Genomic DNA, 21316 nt, shown 5'->3' with positions numbered 1-21316 from the left:
TTAAATGAGGTGTCTCGGTGTATGATGAAGCTTCAGTTTTAAAACTTATATTTTAAACTACAGGCTGCAGTTGGGGTTATCTGGTCATTAGAGGGTGAAAGAAAGAGCACAGTGACTCCTGCTCAATTAAACATTTCATTGAATATTAGAATATTTTTTTAAAAGAACCATTAACCCATGGGTGTGACTGGCTTTTAAAGGCAAATGAGTACTGACTTCTCTCCTCTGACTGGCCAAAGGTTAATCTCATCTTTAGATTTGTTAAAATTCAATTGGTAAGAAAACTAGTCCTTACAGCCAGCATCAAACTGGTGCGAGGCCAACCTCCAAAACTGATACTTGCATTGGGTGGAAATAAAAAGGCAACAGCTTGATAGATCAGCCGGATATTTCCAGACCATTATTTTAGTATCTTTGTAACTGCATCATATTCATAAAGACGCTCAGAAAGTAGGGAAGTAGCTTTTGTCATGTGAGAGTACCTTTAAGAAATGTGTGTTTATCTGTGATGTCAGAGCGTGGGTAGAGCTGGGCTGTCTGTCCAACTTTTTACTTTTGTTTTAGGCTGTTTGCTGCAGGGTGTGTTTTAGTTTCGTTTTCAGTGTTGGAGCTGAAGCCAGACAGAGCAGGTGTACTGCTGTTCTCTCTGCCATGAAAAGACTATCTCTTGATCATTTGGTGAATTAAGAATCATAAATGTTCTCAGTAGTGAATGTAAACCTAATGTGCTTCTGTTAAAAGGCGTTTCTTTTGTCTTCTGGATGTTGTTTGGGAAGTTATTAAGGATTACGTAGAGTTGTATTCTTTGGGGGTTGTATTTGAATTGATGGTTGCTAAGATGTTCACTGTATGTTTTAAAAAGGTTAACTCCCCATACCACAATCTATTAAAAGTTGTGGGTCAGGTGAACTCCATGATACACTTTGGGGTTCTCTAAACCCTGGTCCATAACACTTTATTTATGTTTTTCTTTTCGAGTACCCAATTTTTTTCTCTCCCCAATTAAGGGCCGATTTAGCGTGGCCAATCCACCTACCCTGCACATCTTTGGGTTGTGGGGGGTGAGACGCACACAGACACGAGAGAATGTGCAAACTTGACATGAACAGTGACCAGAGGCCGGGATCGAACTGGGGTCCTCGGCACTGTGAGGCAGCAGTGCCAATCACTTTGCCACCGTGCCACCCGGGAAGTAGCTTTATGCCCATTAATCATTATTTCATTGTTAGCTGAAAACCTTCATTTTAAAAATGGCTGAGCCTGATGATGGAATTTTCTCAGTCATTGTGAAGAATGACAGACTGGAGAACGATCAGATCAATGCAATCAAAAATTCTTGCTTCGGTATCACAAATACGCATCTCAGTTGGGGAGAACCAGACCGAACATTACACAGGTTTCACTTACCGTCAGCAGGCAGGGGCTTATTCACATGGTAGCCACCTCCACTTTTCGTCCAGAACTGCAAGTGTAGGATGCTCTGTCGTATGTCACACTTATTAAGAGCAAGGAGTGCCGTGAGGTCCTTCGTATCGGTTCTTAAATTTTCAGCTAGGCACAAGAGCTGGAGGTAGCTGGCAACGTTTGCCTGTTGTAAAAGAATAGGAAACTTGAAGTACTACACTGTATTGGGTCTTTATAATATCCTTATGTTCAAGAGTAAATCAAGGCTATATATATAGCCGTATATATATCTATATGTATGTGGGCGGCATGGTAGCACAGTCGTTAGCTTATTTTTGACTTATTGGCTAATACAGTGGTGTCATTATTCACTTTGATAAAATAAAGTCACAAGTTATTAACTTAAAACCTAAATTCTAGGTTTGGTGAAAGCGTTTCATATTTCAACACATAGCCGTGGATATTTAGGAAGGAGAACAGCCTTAACTGAGAGGTTAGCAGCACCTGGTTACATTTTACATCACCCATTCCTATATCCTAACGTGAGAATGAAGACAAGGGCAGCTCGGTAGCACAGTGGGTAGCACTGTTGCTTCACAGCACCAGGGGCCCAGGTTAGATTCCTGGCTTGGGTCACCGGCTGTGTGGAATCTGCACACTCTCCCCGTGTCTGCGTGGGTTTCCTCCGGGTACTCCAGTTTCCTCCCACAAGTCCCGAAAGACGCGCTGTTGGGTAATTTAGGACATTCTGAATTCTCCCTCTGTGTACCCGAACAGGCGCCGGAGTGTGGCGACTTGGGGCTTTTCAAAGTAACTTCATTACAGTGTTATTGTAAGCTGACTTGTAACAATAAAGATTATTAAAACAAGTACATAATCAATGAAATACAATGTAATGTTATCACCAAAGAATAAATATGGAACACAAACAATATAGGAGGTGGACAGTGTCCCACACAATTGTTCCGGACTGATTCTGGTATGTAATCAGGATGGTAGATGAAAGGCAGGGGGTGTGTACCGGTAATTGTGGTTCGACTACAAGAAGATTTTTAAAGATTAAGAATCTCTTCCTTGTACTACTCACCAAGCCAAAGTGGAACTGCCAGCAATGAGTTTGCTGGTGAATCGCCAATTATAGCTAATGCACTGCTTCAGGTAATTCTTGACTGAATTTTAAAGCAGTTTCGTGAACAAGTTTCACAAGTCAGTTAAACCAGTAAGTCGCCCAAGAGGTATCTCGTGGTTTTTCAATCACTGGATTTTTGACTGAATGTGGTGTGATGGAGAGATTGAAGTTTAGCTTCTTCAAACCAACAATGGGATGAGAGAGAAGAATGCAAAAAGTTACAAATGATTTATTAATGTCACGGTTTACAGTCAAGTGTTATGACCAAAATGGCTGTAAACACACGGCGAGAGTTTGAGAACTCTCTGTGGTCTGGATATAAACTGATTACCTATATTTTAAACTGCATCTTGTGTGCAAGTTTTCAAAAATATTTCATGGGTTCCACTTTTTGAACTGAGAGCTTTCTGACACTCAGGTGAGGTGAAGGACTAAAGAACGGAGTGCACGGACTGTACCTCAGGGCCAATCAGTCAAATGCCTGCAGGAAAGTGGGAGACGGGAATTCCATAATAGCCAGAACACAGAATCATGATGTTGATAAAGCACAGGAAGCTGCCACTCAAGTTCATGCTGGCTCTCCACGAGAGCAATTCAGCAAGTTCCAATCTCCCACCTTTTCCCTGTAACCATTTTATCTTCAGGTAATTATCCAATTCCTTTTTCAAAGCCACAACTAAATCTACCTCCACTCGGAGGGAGACGGACAATAGGAAAGTGTAGGTCAGTTAGCCTGACATCTGTCATGGGGAAAATATGGAATCCATTATTAAGGAAGTAGTAGCAGGACATTTAGAAAATCAGAATAAAAAAACAAGTTGACTGTTCGATTGTATGAAACGCTGAGCTAGACAGATTGTTGATCCATAAGAGAGTCAAAGGTTCCAGAGAACAAGCAGGAAAATGGAATTGGTGCCAAGGTCAGTCAGCCCTGATCTTATTCAAAGGAATTGCAGACTCCAGGGGCAGAATAGCCTATCCACGCTCCTCTTTACATTCTGTTCACCACATTCTCAGGCAGTGCATTCCAGATCCACATGTTGCCTCTGGTTCTTTTGCCAATCACCTTAAATAAATATAATCTGGCTCTTTTTAAAAAAAGTTTTTAAATTTAAAAAAAAAAAGAGTGCCCAATTCATTTTTTCCAATTAAGGGGCAATTTAGCGCGGCCAATCCACCTACCCTGCACATCTTTGGGTTGTGGGGGTGAAACCCACGCAGACACGGGGAGAATGCGCAAACTCCACACGGACAGTGACCCAGAGCCGGGATCGAACCTGGGGCCTCGGCGTCGTGAGGCAGCAGTGCTAACCCACTGCGCCACCGTGCTGCCCTTATCATCTGGCTCTTGACCTACTTGGCAAAGAGAACAGCATTTTTCTATCTACTCTCTCTTGTGGTATGGATAATCAGTTTTGTTCTTTATCGGTTTAGTGGCCCAGAACATTTGAGAACTTAACAGTTCACCAAAGATCTTTCATTAGAAACTACAACTACAAACAAACTACTTACCGAGGATGGGACTTTGAAGCAGATTTCTTCGAAGCAGCACTCAAACATTAAACTGAAGTTGGGATCTAAGGATCAATCATAAACCTGGGCTGATAACCACGTTTCAAATGTACAAGTACAATATTTCAACAGAAAGAGGCGAGGTGCTCAGACACAACAAGGCCCCAACCAACTAACAATGGAGTTTCCCCATGTTACTGACTGACTACAGGTGGCACAGTGTTACAACTGGCAGACCCAACAAGACCGTCATTAAAAAAAAAACAATTTAAGGCAACTAATAGATTGTAGTTTGGCAGAACATAGGCACTTGCCCGCAAGCTTCCACCCAGATTCCCCATCTCAAGTCAGGAAGAAGTTACCAGATGTTTGATGGCTCTCTCACACTAAGGCCACTCACCACTATGTTGAGCACGGCTCAGTCTTATAACTAACCTTGCCTCAGTGCTAACTTAGATTACAATTTCCTCTATCCGTATCTCATAATCCTATGTTGATCACTTTGTAATACAGGATTTTCAACATTCATCTGAAGAGACAGGATAATAAAAAGCAAAATACAGACACAGGATCTCAGTTTTAAATGTCATCCAAAAGATGCAACAATACATCTCTTGCTCTCCCTTGATGTTCATGCCTCATCTAGTCTACTAAAGCTCATCATGATTTGGAACACCTCTCTCAAATCTCCCCTACGCCTTCTCTGCTGTAAAAGGAGCCGTCCCAGCTTCGCCAATCTTCCCACAGGGCTGAAGCCCCTCATTCCTACTGCTATACTTGTAAATCTTTTCTACACCTTCAGCAAGACTGACATTTTATTATGCGGTGCCCAGAACTGGCCTCAAAATTCCTTCTGGATCCTAACCAAAACGGTTTACACAGATCTTATCTAATTTTCAATTCTCAAATACCTATGTTGAAATATAACAAAGAAATAACCTTTCCGTTTCCAGTAACGGTTAGCTTTGTGATGAGACGGAAGGAATACAAATTAACTTAGTATTGTAGGCGGAAAGCCATGGAAATACCCTACCATTGCTATCTGATTGTTAATCACCCAACACAAGGAAATGAAGTTGTTTCACTGAAGTGTCAAACGGACTGTTTTTCATTTACATAATGAGAGTGTGGCTGGTTAGGCCAGCATTTATTGCCCATCCCACGTTGAGCTGGAGGAGGTAGTGGTGAGCTGTCTTCTTGAAGCACTGCAATCCCAGAGGTGCAGGTACAGTGCTGTTAGGGAGGGAGTGCCAGGATTTTAACATGGCAGCAGTGAAGGAACATCGATATATTTCTGTCAGAATGGTAAGCGACTTGGGTGGGGAATCTCCAGGTAGTGGGGTTCCCTTGCTTCTGCGGCCCTTGTCGTTCTAGATGGTAGTGGTCATGGGCTTCGAAGGTGCTGCCCAAGGCAGTTTGGTGAATTCCTGCAGTGCATCTTGTTGACGGTACGGACGGCTGCCACTGTTTGTCATTGGTTTGTCATTTGAATGTTGGTGGAAGGGGTACCAATCAAGTGGTCTGCTTTGTCCTGGATAGTGTCAAGCTTCTTGAGTGTTGTTGGAACCGCACTCAACCAGGCAAGTGGAAGGCTTTTCACAGTAACTTCATTGCAGTGTTAATGCAAGCCTACTTGTGACAATAAAGATTATTATTCCATCACACTCCTATATATAATTTCCCAATTAAGGGGCAATTTAGCGTGGCCTTCTGCTGCTGATGGTCCGCAGCATCTCACGGGTGCCCAGTCTAGAGTTGCTAGATATATTCGAAGCCTATCCCATTTAGCACGGTTATGGTGCCATACACCAAAATGGAGAGTACCCTCGATGTGAGGACAGGATCTAAAAGCTCTGTGTGGTGGTCACACCTAACGATAATGTTATGGACAGACAACATCTGTGGCAGGCAGGTTCGTGTGGATGAGGTAAAGTAGGTTTTTCCTTCTTGTTGGTTCCCTCACCTCTGGACTGCAGACCCAGTCTAAGCTGTGCTGCCCCTTTAGGAACGGGCCAGTTCGGTCGGTGGGAATGGATACTGAAGTCCCCAACCCAGAGTTCATTTTCCACCTTCAGTCCTTTCTCCAAGTGGTGTTCAACATGAGAGAAGAATTGATTCATGATCCGTGGGAAGATGGTACATGGTAATCAGCAGGAGGTTTCCTTACCCATGCTGACGTGGTGCCAGGAAACTTTATGTGGTCTAGAGTCGATACTGAGATTCCCAGGGCAACTCCCTCCCGGCTGCATACCACTGTGTCACCACATCTGCTGGAATGGGGATATCCATCGGTATGATCCCAGCAGCATGATTATGTCGCTCGTCTCGTCTGTAAGACAGCTCTCCCACTTTTGGCACAAGCCCCCAGGTGTTAGTAAGGAGAATGTTGCAAGGCTGGGTTTTGCCATTGTTGTTCCCAGTGCCTGTGTCCATGCCAGGTGGTCTGCCCGGTTTCATTCCTTTCTGTTTACTTTGTAGCAGTTGGATTCAACGGAGTGGCTTGCTCAGCCAGACGAGGACATTTACGACAATTGACAATGGTTATCATTAGACTTTTAATTCCCGATATTTAATTGAATTTAAATTCCACCATCCGCTGTGTTGGGATTCGAACTCTGGTCCCCAGAGCACCACCCCGCATTACTAGTCCATCGACAATAACACTATGCCACCACTCCCCGAACTGAATCACAGATACATACCAGTGGTGGTGAGTATCACTGGCCGCTTTGCGGTTGCCATGAAGGTCTTAATTGCATTTAGAAATCCAGCATCATCATCAAATATTACATCTACCTGTTAGAGAAAAAAAAAGAGTTAACAGCAGGAGCATCACTAAAAGCAACAAGCAGTAAAGGTGTGGCGAAACTTGCAGTGGGTAAAAACTGCACTGCAGCTTCTCACCCGTAGAAATTACAGGTTCACCAGGAGATCCTGTACTGTACAGTAGTTTGAAATGATAAAGAGTGAGACAAAATTCCATATTTTAAAGTTTATATTTAGTATTTTTGCTGTCATTACAAAGGGGAGAGAATCATTGATTTTTGCTGGGGTAATGTAACCTTTTGGAACAAGACACAAAACGTGACGTGCTTTTGGACACACACAGTCGTAGTGTTGGTGGCTTAAGAAAAACACTTTTAAAACAGGATAAGCCAGTGGGGTTTATACAAGGAGCAAAAGACACCATGGTTGCGGCTGAAGAGTGTAAGGGTGCCCACAGCCTGTTCAGAGGTTGGTTGATAATAAGGCGTCAGATCTTTTCAAAGATTTTATTTGTGAGGGTACGGTTTAGTCGTGTGTACAAGGTGGAGCAGGCAAGGAGATTAAGATCATAAGGGGTAGCGGAGAATCATAGAATCCCTACAGTGCAGAAGGAGGCCATTCAGCCCAATCGAGTTTGCACCGGCCCTTGGAAAGAGTACCCTACTTAAGCCCACGCCTCCACCCTATACCAGTAACCCAACCCAACCTTTTGGACACAACGGGGCAATTGATCATGGCCAATCCATCTAACCTGCACATCTTTGGACTGTGGCAGGAAACCAGAGCACCCGGAGGAAACCCTCGCAGACACGGAGAGAATGTGCAAACTCCACAGAGACAGTCACCCGAGGTCGGAATTGAACCCGGATTCCTGGAGCTGTGAGTCAGCAATGTTTTTTTTTTAAGAGACATTATTCACCCTTTCCCACAGAAATCTCACTTAACAGTCACTCCGTAACACAAGAAATGGAACACAACAAATGGAACATCAAGCCCGAGCACAGCACGATCCCAGTACCGGGGTGTCCCAGCCAATGAGGATAGGACCAGAAGACTGAGCACAGCACAATCCCAGTAACAGGGTGTCCCAGCCAATGAGGATAGGACCAGAAGATGGCAGCTCACTGGTACCGAAGACATTTGCACTGAGATTTTTCTGCCTCGCTTATAAACACACACAGGCCACAGACAGACGCAGGCGTGTCAAGAACTGGAGGGCAGTGAGTTAGCAATGTTAACCACTGTGTCACCGTGTCACCCATTGAAAGTAAACTCAAAAGTCTCATCAAAGTTTAAATCTATGGCCGTGTAAACTTGTATAGAGCCATGGAGTTTGTGCACCACTAAAACATGGGTAAGTTATGTTCATCACAAGACTCGAGCATCAGCAGCTGAAGAGGCGTTTTTCACACTGAATGAAGATCATGCATCAGACTGATTGCCAAAAACACTTGAGCCCCTATACCTCAGCAGGTGAAAGACACTGAAACATCACCAAATTAGTTACTGGTAATTATCACACAAAACTAACAACTTTCATTGATAAAGTGTCATTAGGTAAGCATCTCGAGGCACTCCATAGGCGTGTTCTCAAGCTCAATGCGACATTGAGCCACATAAGTCAAGCGGTTAAATGTTTGGTCACAAAGCTGGGTTTTAATGAGTCTTAAGGGGGTGAAAAGAAAGAGAGATGAAGGATGAAGAGGTTTCTGGTGAAAATTCCTGAGTTTAGGGCCTAGACAGCTGAACACATTGACAATGTCAGTATTAACAAAGCAGTATTTACACTTAAACCGGTTACTCCAAACCTCTGCATTTATTTAAATGTTTTACTCATTTAACAGGGTGAACTATAGTTGGAAAAGATAGAAGAGATATCCCAGATGTTTAGTAGGTTCAATAACAACACTCAATGGCAAATTGGTTTTCAAGTTTTATAAAAGTTGTCATTTTTACTTCCATTAATACTATTGAAGTATTTTTAAAAATAAATTTAGAGTACCCAATTCACTTTTCCCAATTAAGGGGCAATTCACCTATTCCGCACATTTTTGGGTTGTGGGGTGAGACCCACGCAGACATGGGGAGAATGTACAAACTCCACATGGACTGTGACCCAGAGCCGGGATCAAACCTGGGACCTCGGCGCCATGAGGCAGCAATGCTAAGCACTGCACCACCGTGCTATCGAAGTATTAAGAGATTCCAATGTGCTTCACATGGAGATTTTATCCTTTCACCCTTTTATTGGCTCTTCATTCAAGTGAGCTTGACTGTCGCGAGTGTTTGCAAACGTACCTCCTCAAACAGGATCAGCGACGTGGCACTTTTTCTGCTGGATTCTTCAGGGCCTGTGTCCTTGCTGTCAGACACGGAGGGGGTCCGTGTTACTTCCATAACTTGGGGGCAGCTCTTCTGGGCCTTATCATTTTTCAGTGGTTTTTCTAAAAACAGCAGGTAAAAATTCAGCCACTTTCCTCTGATCCCCAGTTTAACCACCAAGTATAGTTTGAAGTTTGGCCAGATTTCTTTCATACATATCTCTCAGCAAAGAAGTCTAAGATATTCAGGAGGTTCAACAACAACAACTCAACGGGCAAACTGTTTTTCCAAGTTTTATTTTTTATTAAAGTGGTAATTTGGCGTTGCCAATCCACCTAGCCTGCACATCTTTGGGTTGTGGGGGTGAGACCCACGCAGACACGGAGAGAATGTGCAAACTCCACACAGACAGTGACCCAGGGCTGAGATTGAACCCGGGTCCTCGATGCTGGTTTTCAAGTTTTATAAAAACAGTTGCCATTTTTACTTTTGTTAATATAGCACGATTGACGTACTAAGAGATTCTAATGTGCTTCAAAGGGATATTTGCAATCACAATCTCCCACATGCCCAGAGGATCAGGCAACGTCCCCACGGGAATCTGGAAAATACTTCTAGGGTGTGACTTGAAAATCCCATGTCAGAGTTACGCTACCTGGAATTTCCAATTGAGGCCATTGTGCAGAGTCTCACTGCATCACTTGTTGAGTGGTGCCAGAGTCCAGAAGGCGCATAGCTGGTGTGTGTGTGTGTGTGTGTGTGTGTGGGGGGGGGGGGGGGGGGGGGAGAGAATTTTTTTTTTTTACCATCCATCTCCTTATCTTCAGGTCTTTCTGTTTCCTCACTGTTGTTTGGTGATGGTTTCGACAGGCCTTTGAAGAAATTGGTTAAAGACATAGGTGCTAGGTTCTTCTTTGAGCGCCTTCCCTTTGGAGACTGGGCTGCCTTCCTGGGTGACGAGATCACCTTTTTGGGAGAGTTTGCTTTCCCTGTGGAAACACGGGTCAAAACATTTTTAACAGCAAAAGAAACAATTCACCTTGCTCCCATAAGTGGGCCCAATGGAGCTGCAATTCATCTCCAGATTGCCAATGATGATTTGCACGCACACAGAACGGTTTCTCGTTTCAACCATGTTGTTGATCTCAGGAAATTCTGGGACTTCAATCCGTCTGACTGAATTTGGCCTGGTTAGGTTCATAGTTAACAGTGCAGGCAGCCGCATGGGATCTATCAGTGAGGAGTCAATGGCACAGGCACAATGGGCTTAATGAAGTCATCAAAGTAAAAGAACCTTAAAATTGATTGCAAGCCAAAAGATCAACTCAACCGACCAGAGGAAAGTGGTCATTGGTGATGTCATTTAGCTGCAGGGCCGCAGAATGCAGCAGCAAAGGAGGCCATTCAGCCCATCACACATGTGCAGGCTCTTTAAGAGTTACCTAATTGGTCCTACTCCCTTGCTCTTTCCCCAGAGTTCTTCCCCTTAAAAGTGCTGATCTAATTTCTTAACAGTTAGCACTGAATCTGCATAAGGAGCCCAATGTATTCCACATCATTAGAACTCGCAAAATTAAAAAAAATGGTGCAAAATAGAGAATTTGTTGGCAGGGGCAACCAGGATTTTTCACTTACTTGGAGATTTGGCCGTTTGAGAAGGGAGGAGCTTGTTGCTGTTGAAGAAAGCAGGCTTGAGAGCATTCGCTCCCTGTTTATCAACTTGGTGAGACTGAGTGGCTTCTTTTAGCTGAGAGAGGATCTGTCTCCCACTTCGCTGTGAGGAAGCATTTACTTCAAATACCTAGAAACATGAACACTCACATAAGAGACATCAGACACCCAACCACGTGGCTTATTCCAACAGAGCAGCAAGTGATCTTCACCTCAGGCATATGTAAATTGGCAGGAGCACGGATTAAAACTTGACATTTCCTGAAAGGCACTCTGAGCATGGGCATTCCTGTTGAATGCCAACTGAAAATGCTCAGCACTGAAGCGATGACAAGCCATAGTTATAAACATATTTTGCTCGGAAGGTAGATAGCTTTCAATCAATGCCCACAATTTTTTTTTTGTCGACCACATTGAAACTAGGCAAATGTGATTGGCACTATTTACTTGTTAGTGTTCCTTTCCATACCAACCGGTCGAGGTTCCTACAACATAACAGACTTCATGAATGCAATGTATTGTGCCTTCATAACGCTGGTGACTGCTGTTTCACCCTCGATGCTATCATCTGACACCAGTACCAAGGACAGGGAACCAGAGTTAACACAACAGCAAGACAGGGTAGGGGCAAGAACACTGAAAGAGGTGTAACTGCTGACCTCCTATTAAAAATAACATTTCATGTTTTACTGGTTGGACTAACACAAGTTTCATCGTTGGATGTTCATCTTTCTGCCATGCCCACAATTGGTCAATCCGTTTTTTAAGTTTACTGTGCAGAATTTTTTAAAAACCCACTAATACACCCAGATTGCATTAAAAAAAACCCATTCAAAGGATGTGGACTGCGTCTGTTTAGGTCAGAATTCATCCCCCATTCCAAATTGCCTCTGACAAGGTGGTGGTGAGCTGCCTTCTTGCACCGCTGAAGTCCATGTGGTGTAGGTACACCCATAGTGGGGTTCCAGGGTTTTGACCCAGTGACAGTGAAGGAACAGCGATATATTTCCAAGTCAAGATGGTGAGTGACATGGATGGGAACCTCCAGGTGGTGGGGTTCCCAGGCATCTGCTGCTCTTGATCCTCTAGATGGCAGTGGTCGTGGGTTTGGAAGCCGCTTCCTAAGGCAGCTTGGTGAGTTCCTGTAGTGCATATTGAAAAACAAATGACACTGGACATATCTTACATTAGGAGGAAACAACGGCTACACACATTAGACCTAAACAATGAAAGGCATTTCCTTCCCCCCATCAGAATCTCAAACGGCAAAGACAAATTAGCTTTCAAAGTCAAATGTTTGTACGCATAGCCCGGGAAGAAGCACCGCCAATTCCCTCGCATTGTCCGCTGTGACTTTATTACAAGCACCGTTTTTCTGTCCATCAGGGATTTCTACTGATCCGCCACTGAAGTGAAAGGAGCCGATTGGGAAAATCTTTGAACACATTCCTGGTGTCATATGGAAGAAAAACAGCAAGTTGGAAAAAAATAAAGGGTTGCATTGTTACCAAAATAGGAGAACCAACCTTAAAACCCAATTCCTGAGCACAGGCATAAACTGCAGCAGTTTTCCCAACTCCAGGGGGTCCAGTGATTAGCACGGTATTGCACAAAAAATCTTCATCCTCAGAACTCTCCATGTTAAAGTCACTATTGTCCCAAGCATCTGAGAACAGAGAAGCAAGGAAAACAAAACAGCTTAAAAGATAAAAGCGCAGATACATTAAAACAAAAACAAAAAACAGGACGACTAGCATCTGAAACAGTAAAATAGCAACTCTGGCTGCAACTGTTAAACTCTTAAATTACAGCTGGATTTACACAAAATCAAAACCCCTTTTAATTTAAAAGAACGCCCTGGTGTCAACATTTTATCTATAATGTTATCGCAGAAATAGCAGGGACGGAGAAACTACTACTGAATTAGACAGGGTAAAGAAGCATAAAAGAGATTCAGTAAAACTCCAAGATTAACAATGATTCTTTCACACTGAAGTCCAAGCTTAAAATAGCTTACAACAGGAACTTAAATTCACCTGCATAAAAAGTTTTATAAATTTAGAGTACCCAATTATCTTTTTTCCAATTAAGGGGCAATTTAGCGTGGCCAATCCACCTACCCTGCACATCTTTGGGTTGTGGATCCCCAGGCAGACACGGGGAGAACGTGCAAACTCCACACGGACAGTGACCCAGGGTCGGGATCGAACCCAGGCCCTCGGCGCCGTGAGGCAGTATTGCTAACCACTGCGCCACCATGCCGCCCCTGCATAAAAAATATTGATCAATGCAATAATGTGAACCTTCTTGGGAGAGCTCACTGGAGCTCTCCACTAAGAATGAACTCAAGGTTTCTATTTGCAGTCAATGCTTAAGTTGTGAAAGTACAAAAGTGACTGTATTTATAAAGTGGCTTTCATTATCTCAGGATGCTTTATTGCCAATTAAGGCTTTAAGTGGAGTCACTGTTGTAATGTGGGAAACACAAGAGCCGATTTGTGCATAGCAAGCTCCCACAAACAGCATTGTGATCATAAACAGCCAATCTAATGCAGGGACATTGGTCGAGGGATACAAATTGGTCAGAACACATGGTGCTATGTCTTTTCGTCCGACGTCACTTCGTCCAACGACACTTCGTCCACGTCTTTTGGTCCAACGTCTTTTTGTCCGATGATTTTTTTCGTCAAAGACTTTTTGTGACTTGACTTTTTGTAACTTGCTTAGTAGCACTCCACTCCACACAATAACTTTTTGTAAATAGAAATCTTCTCTAATGCACATAGCAAGGTATAATATGCAATAAAGGATTTTTATTTTTAAAGGTCTCTTTCCTTTAACGAGCCTCGTTAAAGGATAGTTATTATCGTTCTCTTTCCTTTAACGAGCCTCGTTAAAGGATAGATATTACCGTTCTCTTTCTTAATTCGCAAATAACAAATAATGCTGCTGAGGGGTTTCATTCTGCGATAAAGCGTTCGGCGGGTGGAGCTCATTTGAATATCCGGAGGTTAATCAAAACTCTGAAGGAAGAGGAAGGGTTCATAATAGGCAAAAAGGCTCAAATTCTTTGGGGAGATCAGTCGACTTCATGTACGCGATATAAGAAAATAACTGAACGCCTCAAAAGATTGGTCGTTCTATATGATTCTATAACAAAAATTGATTTCTTGAGGAATGTTGCTTATAATTTACATCAATTTTAAGTAATTTTGGGAATTTTAAGTAATTAGTAAACTTTTAGATTTTTTAACTGCATTTTTAGATTTTTAAACTGCATTTTTCAACTTGCATTTTACTTGCATTATATCAATTACTTGCATTTTAGCAATTAAATTCACTTGCTGTATTGTACTTGCATTTTATCAATTAAATGGTTTTATACGGAGTTAATTTGTAATTGGATAATTGGACGAAGTGACGTTGGACCAAAAGACGGGCGGACAAAAAGACGTTGGACCAAAAGACGTGGACGAAGTGTCGTTGGACGAAGTGACGTCGGACGAAAAGACGCGACACGAGAACACATTACACCGAATCACAGAATCGAAAATGTACACGTGCATCCCATCATATTTTAATTTGAAAGTTGACGGGGAAAACATCAGTTTCTGTTGAGCAAGGCACACATTCCAGCTATAATGCAGAGTGGGAACTGTGAACATTTTGAGACACCACACTGAAATCAAGCTACATTAGTCTCACATACCCAGTTTCTTATCCGTTTCAGTCTTTTTTTCCTTCTGTTTTTTTTCTTCCTGATCAGCTCTCTTCTTCCATTCCATTAACCAACTGTTTCATTTCCAAAACACAAGAATGTGCATTAAGTGCATATGATGACTTGTTGCAGGATTTATGCAGACCTCTCCCAACCCCTATGAACACCATATTTAATTTTCCCTCCTCGAATTCACAGGGCTCCTTTTTAAAAAAACAAAACAACCTGATACGCTTGTGAGTAGGGAGGACTGGAGAAGCTCATGATTTAATCTCTGGTCTGTGCTGCAAGTTAATCATTGAACTCTGACCCCGTGAGCATTACCCATTTCCTTCGCTCCACTGGCGGTGGCCATGTCCTAAACTCTGAGCCCTTAGCTTGCCGATTAACCTGACTAAAGCCTGCTGGAAATCTAGGTGCACTACATCCACCGGTTCCCTATTATCTACCCTACTAATGGTATCCTCAAAAAACTCTAATTAGTTTATCAAAACAGGGTTTTCTTTTATTAAAACCATGTTCGGAACATACTATGATTGAAGGTGCAATAAACACTAATTAGCCTGAATGTTCCAACGCTCAGGATTAGAGAGGGAGAACGGGTTTGCTCTCCCAATTGCTAACAAATGACATCTGCTTAAAAGGAGATGGATAGAGTCACCTAACAGAGCACAACTGGACTCAGCTGTGATGTCTCCTGGCATTCGACAGCTTGATATTGCTCTTCCACAAATTAACAGCCTTGTGCACAAGGTACCCAATGGATGTCAGCCTCTGGGACATTGAATCCCAGTGCAAGTCTATACCTTAAGAAAGAACGTGAAGGGGAAAAGAAAGTTTGGTCAAACCTTGGCCAAAATTCAACACTCCTGAGTTTGACACTCTCCAAAGTTCAAAAGTGAAACTTTAAGGCAATTTCCAGCAGGCAGAAATCAATATGCAACCAGTGATCCTGCAGTGGCCGAATGTTGAGTATGGGTGTTGACCTTGAAGTATCATTTTGGCAACTTCCAAATTAGCTTCAAGGTTTTAAGATGAGGGCAATGTGTGCTTCAATATATGTAGAAAGGAGGAGAAGAGAGAAGAATGTAAAGTTTCAAGTGTACAAATACCGCTTTATGTATAAACATACTGCAGGCATGAGGCATGGGAATATACCATAACTGCCGATTACCATTTCATTCTGTTGGCTTGTCAGAAAAGGTTTTTGAAGTTTATCTAGTCAGGCGCTGCTGCAGGGCACAGAGCATACTTGGTGGGATAAGCACCAATTTTCAGTCACCTATACTAAATCTAGCACTCCCATCCCATCAAGCAGTTCACTCTGTACCACCAATATCAGATACTGAAAGAATTCTATATCCACTATCATTATGCTTAGGAAATCAGAAGCACAAAGGGACATTGGGAGTCCTTGTTCACGATTCTCTTAAGGTTAACGTGTAGGTTCAGTCGGCAGTTAGGAAGGTAAAGCAATGTTAGCATTCACGTCGAGAGGGCTAGAATACAAGAGCAGCGATTTACTTCCGAGGCTGTATAAAGTTTTGGTCAGACCCCCTTTGGAGTATTGTGAGCAGTTTTAGGCCCCGTATCTAAGGAAGGATATGCTGGCCTTAGAAAGGGTCCACAGGAGATTCACAAGAATGATCCCTGGAATGAAGAGCTTGTCATATGAGGAACGGTTGAGGACTCTGGGTCTATACTCTTTGGGAGTTTAGAAGGATGAATCATAGAATTTACAGTGCAGAAGGAGGTCACTCGGCCCATCGAGACCGCACCGGCTCTTGGAATGAGCACCCGAGGTCAACACCTCCCCCCCATCCCCACAACCCAGCAACCCCACCCAACACTACGGGCAACCCCGGACACCAAGGGCAATTTATCATGGCCAATCCACCTAACCTGCACATCTTTGGACTGTGGGAGGAAACCGGAGCATCAGGAGGAAACCCACGCACACACGGGGAGAACGTGCAGACTCCACACAAACAGTGACCCAAGCCGGGAATCGAACCTGGGACCCTGGAGCTGTGAAGCATTTGTGCTATCCACAATGGATGAGGGGGACCTTCTTGAAACTTACAGGACTGAGAGGCCTGGATAGAGTGGACGTGGAGAGGATGTTTCCACTTGTAGGAAAAACTAGAAACCAGAAGACACAATCTCAGACTAAAGGGACACTCCTTTAAAACAGTGATGAGGAGGTATTTCTTCAGCCAGAGGGTGGTGAGTCTGTGGAACTCTTTGCCGCAGAAGGTTGTGGAGGCTAAATCACTGAGTGATTAAGACAGAGATAGATAGGTTCTTGATTAATAAGGGGGTCAGGGGGTATGGGGAGAAGGCAGGAGAATGGGGATGAGTAAAATATCAGCCATGATTGAATGGCGGAGCAGACTCGATGGGCCAAGTGGCCTAATTCTGCTCCTATGCCGTATGATTTTACAAAAAGCTTTCTGAATTGCATCAATCCGATGACCTATTCCAGTTCGTGTTTTCGGAGGAAGACCTACGAGCTTCTATTTGAGGGTAGACTGCAGAGTAAATGCCCGTCACTTGCAAGGACATTACCTGTGTAATTTCCTGACAGCACTGATATTTCCCACAAGTTGACTGGAGTGCTGTGGCTGGTATTTTTCTGTCCACAGCAGATCTTCCTTGACCAGGTCTTAGAAAGTTCAATTAGAATTTCAAATAAAGGGGAAAAGAAGTAACAAAGCTTTTTAATAATGGGCAAAGTATGATTAGAAATGCATGTGGATATTAACAGCACAATAACAAAACAAAGATCAGTCAGCATCTCCACAACTGGCAACAGAACCATCAGTCACCTTGGCTCTAAGCTCTGGAATTTCCTCCCCAAATCTCTCTGCTTCTCTCTCTCCCTTTAATTGCTCCTTAAAGCTTATCCCTTTGACAATTTGGTCACCTGTCCCAATATCTGGCTTTGTCTCAATTGTTGCCTGTTTATATTCCTGTGAGGTGCCTTGGGTATTTTACTTTGTTAAAAGCACCATACAAATGCAAGTTGTTGCTATTTTGTAACATGCCCTGAGTCCGCCTCTCTCGTATACAGTGAGCTCATGATTCTAGCTGGAAAGAGTTGCTGAAAGACAAGAAAACCAGACAGCCAAGTCAACTGCTCACTTTCTTATATCTGGCAGCAACCAATTGAAGAACAGGAATGATAAAAGCCTAGGTACAAGCTTTCTGCCTCTTCAGTCAGCGAATTTAATGTAAAGAGGGAGAAGACTTGATCCCTTCCCCACAAAGTAATACAATACCCATAACTGGTTCATTGCGCAAGTGCACACATGTTGCTGAAATGAAATGAAATGAAAATCGCTTATTGTCACAAGTAGGCTTCAAATGAAGTTACTGTGAAAAGCCCCTAGTCGCCACATTCCGGCGCCTGTTCGGGAAGGCTGTTACGGGAAGCATGTGTGCCCAAAGTTTTCTTACTCAAAATTACCAACTGGGACAGTATTACAGGCATACCTGGAATCACTACTCTGTGAATTATCACACAAACATTAAATGGATATTTTGTTCAAGTTCACCATTTTCAGAATTCAACATAAAACGTACAGTGCAGAAGGAGGCCATTCGGCCCATCGAATCTGCACTGACCCACTTAAGCCCTCACTTCCACCCTATCCCCGTAACCCAATAACCCCGCCTAATCTTTTTGGTCACTAAGGGCAATTTATCACAGTCAATCCACCTAATCTGCACGTTTTTGGACTGTGGGAGGAAACCGGAGCACCCGGAGGAAACCCACGCAGAGACGGGAAGAACGTGCAGACTCCGCACAGACTGACCCAGTGAGGAATCGAACCTGGGACCCTGGAGCTGTGAAGTCACAGTGCTATCCACTTGTGCTACCGTGCTGCCCCTGAAAAAAATTCAGTTTTTTTTTGGTTTATAAATTTAGACTACCCAATTATTATTTTTTTCCAATTTAGGGGCAATTTAGTGTGGCCAATCCACCTAGCCTGCACATCTTTGGATTGTGGGGGCGAAACCCACACAGACATGGGGAGAATGTGCAAACCCCACACAGACAGTGACCCAGGGCAGGGATTCAAACCCAGGTTCTCAGCACCGTAGTCCCAGTGCTAGCCACTGCGCCACGTGCCACCCTAGAATTCAGCTTTAAATTTTAATTAAGGCAATTTATCGGGCGGCCTAGTGGCACCGTGGTTAGCACTGCTGCCTCCAGAGCTGAGAACCTGGTTTGATCCCAGCCCTGGGTCACTGTCTGTGTGGAGTTTGCACAACCCAAAAATGTGCAGGGTAGGTGGATTGGTCACGCTAAAATGCCCCTTAATTGGAAAAAGAAATAATTGGGTACCCTAAATGTATTTTCAAAAAGGCTATTTGTCTTTCTGAGCCTAGGTGCCAATAGATTTTAATGTATTTTTTTAGTTCTGTAAGCTATCATGGCACAGTGAACTCAAGGGGCTGAAGAGCCTCGCTCCTGTTCCTACACACGTGGCAAACAATTGATTTGACTAAATTCAAAGGGCTACTTAGCAATGAAAATTAAATTACCGTCAGAAACAGCAGCTTCCTCTGCCTTTGTTTGGTCAGTTAACCCAGACACCTGTGGCGGAGCAGGAACATTCTGTGTTTCTGCTGCTCCACTTATACATTCCAACTCCTGTTGCTTTTTCTTAATAGATCGACTGAGGCGATTTTTGGAAGAAGCCACACAATTCTGCTTTTGGGCACCTGTGCTGTTTCTCTTGGTAGATCGCTCTGGCCGCGTAGGCAAGTCCTCCACGCATTCCTCTGCGTCAATGATAATAACAGAGTCCTCATCACTATCCAGTGTTTTCCTCCTTTTTTGTTTCTGCTCCTGTCTTTCCTTCTTTCGCTTCCTTTTGCCCAAAGTCTTTTGTGGACTGCTACAGAGAGATAACATTTGTTGGGGCTCGGCATCAAGTTCTATTACAGAACTGTCCGATTTATTAGAGGATCCTACAAGTCAAAGGAAAAACATACACACACAAAGTTTGCAAACCAGTATAAATAGATCATGCATCCCACATAAAGCTGAGAACCCAGGTCTCCTCACAAACACACAAAGCCGTTGACTGAGGTACGGTGCTGTGGCAAAGTACACAGAATGGATGGACGGCAAAACTTTTGGAATTCGCCTGACGCTTTGAAATCCCAAACCTACTGAAATAACTTGTGTAATAATTAGGAAGAGGTCACCGACATGGTCATTGAGGAGTGAACTGGGGAAAAGTCTGTGCAGTTGCCTTTTCCTGATTTCATTTATGGTGTTTAAGCGGGCCTAGGATAAACATCTTTATTATTATGTTACAATGAGCAGGCGAACAGCTTGTAAATCAATGTGACCATATGGATTATTCTAAACACTGTGCAATTAGCTGTGCTACGATAAACAATCTGCTGGTTCGCAGCCCATGAGTGCATATTCAGTTTGCCTGCTGCAGACGAGATATATCATTTGACAGGTTGTCGAGTGACCCAGTAAAGCAGAATTTTTAATAATAATCTTTATGGTCACAAGGAGGCTTACATTAACACTGCAATGAAGTTACTGTGAAAAGCCCCTAGTCGCCACACTCTGGCGCCTGCTCGGGTACATCGAGGGAGAATTCAGAACGTCCAAATTACCTAACAGCACATCTTTAGGGACTTGTGGGAGGAAACCGGAGCATCCGGAGGGCACCCACGCAGACAGTGACCCAAGTCGGGAATCAAACCTGGGAACCTGGAGCTGTGAAGCAACAGTGCTAACCAGTGTGCCAGTAGCAAGAGTGTAGGGCAGATGATTGTGTAGTGGTAGTGTCAATGGACTAGTTATTCAGAGGCCCAAGCGAATGCTCTGGGAAGAGCTTGCGGTCAAATCCCACCACAGCAGCTTGTGGAGTTTAAATTCAATGAATAAAATTCGAAATTATAAAAGTGAACCTCAGTAATGGTGGCCACGAAACTAGATTGTCATAAAAATATCCCCTCTGGTTCACAGATGTCCTATAGGGAAAGGAATCTGCCATCCATACCTGGTCTGACCTGCACGTGACTCCAGATCCATTGCAATGTGAATCTTAACTGTCCTCTGAAATGGCTCAATCAAATCACACGGTTCAAGGGAGATTACAGATGAGTGACAAATGCTGGCCGTGCCAACAACCCAGAATTAAAAACCCGTTCAGCCCAAATCTTGCTGCTGCTTGCCTAAATATTGGGTGGGTATAGGCAGATTCCATACCTGGGAGTACATTTAACGGAGTCATTGGTGACTCCGAACCCAAGAATATGGAGTTTTAAAATCCCAAAACATACAACCCATCACCATTCGCCTTGCCAACTTACATTGTTTGAAGATAAACATTGGCTCACTTATAAATTGCCACTTTAATTTGATCTTTTGTTAATTTGTCCCCTTTCCTCCCTTATTAATGAAGAGAGTATCAATGGACACAGCTGTAACAGAGGGGTGTGGAAGGCACCGAGTGTCTGTCACTTTGCTGAGACTTTTCTTCTTTTTAAAAAAATATAAATTTAGAGTACCCAATTATTTTTTTTCCACTTAAGGGACAATTTAGGTGGCCAATCCACCAAGCCTGCACATCTTTGTGTGGTTGGGGCAAGACCCACGCAGACACAGGGAGAATGTGCACACTCCACATGGACAGTGACCCGGGGCTGGGATCGAACCTGGGTCCTTGGTATCTTGAGGCAGCGGTGCTAGCCACTGCGCCGCCGTGCCGCCCCCTGCTAATGGTAAAAATCGTGATTCAGACTCATTCTTTCAC

The 21316-nt window shown here is 43.5% G+C and overlaps 1 protein-coding gene and 1 non-coding gene across 2 annotated transcripts in view; both read right to left on the bottom strand.

Annotated features, from left to right (window-relative positions):
* atad5a (ATPase family AAA domain containing 5a) overlaps positions 1-21316 on the bottom strand; it is a 68403-nt gene that overhangs the window by 13318 nt on the left and 33769 nt on the right. Inside the window, 10 exon segments of the mRNA XM_038776927.1 lie at positions 1408-1588; positions 4046-4110; positions 6748-6841; positions 9110-9255; positions 9940-10122; positions 10769-10934; positions 12331-12470; positions 14514-14596; positions 17091-17187; positions 19074-19502. Of these exon segments, the coding sequence (XP_038632855.1) occupies positions 1408-1588; positions 4046-4110; positions 6748-6841; positions 9110-9255; positions 9940-10122; positions 10769-10934; positions 12331-12470; positions 14514-14596; positions 17091-17187; positions 19074-19502 (1584 nt within the window).
* LOC119953801 lies at positions 7892-8028 on the bottom strand. Its single transcript, XR_005458114.1, has one exon. It is a non-coding gene; the product is annotated as a small nucleolar RNA SNORA57 (small nucleolar RNA).

Source organism: Scyliorhinus canicula, chromosome 18 (genome assembly GCF_902713615.1).
Source record: "Scyliorhinus canicula chromosome 18, sScyCan1.1, whole genome shotgun sequence".
NCBI lineage: Eukaryota > Metazoa > Chordata > Chondrichthyes > Carcharhiniformes > Scyliorhinidae > Scyliorhinus > Scyliorhinus canicula.
Note: the sequence above shows the minus strand (reverse complement) of the source record. Positions and strands in the feature narration are given on the sequence as shown.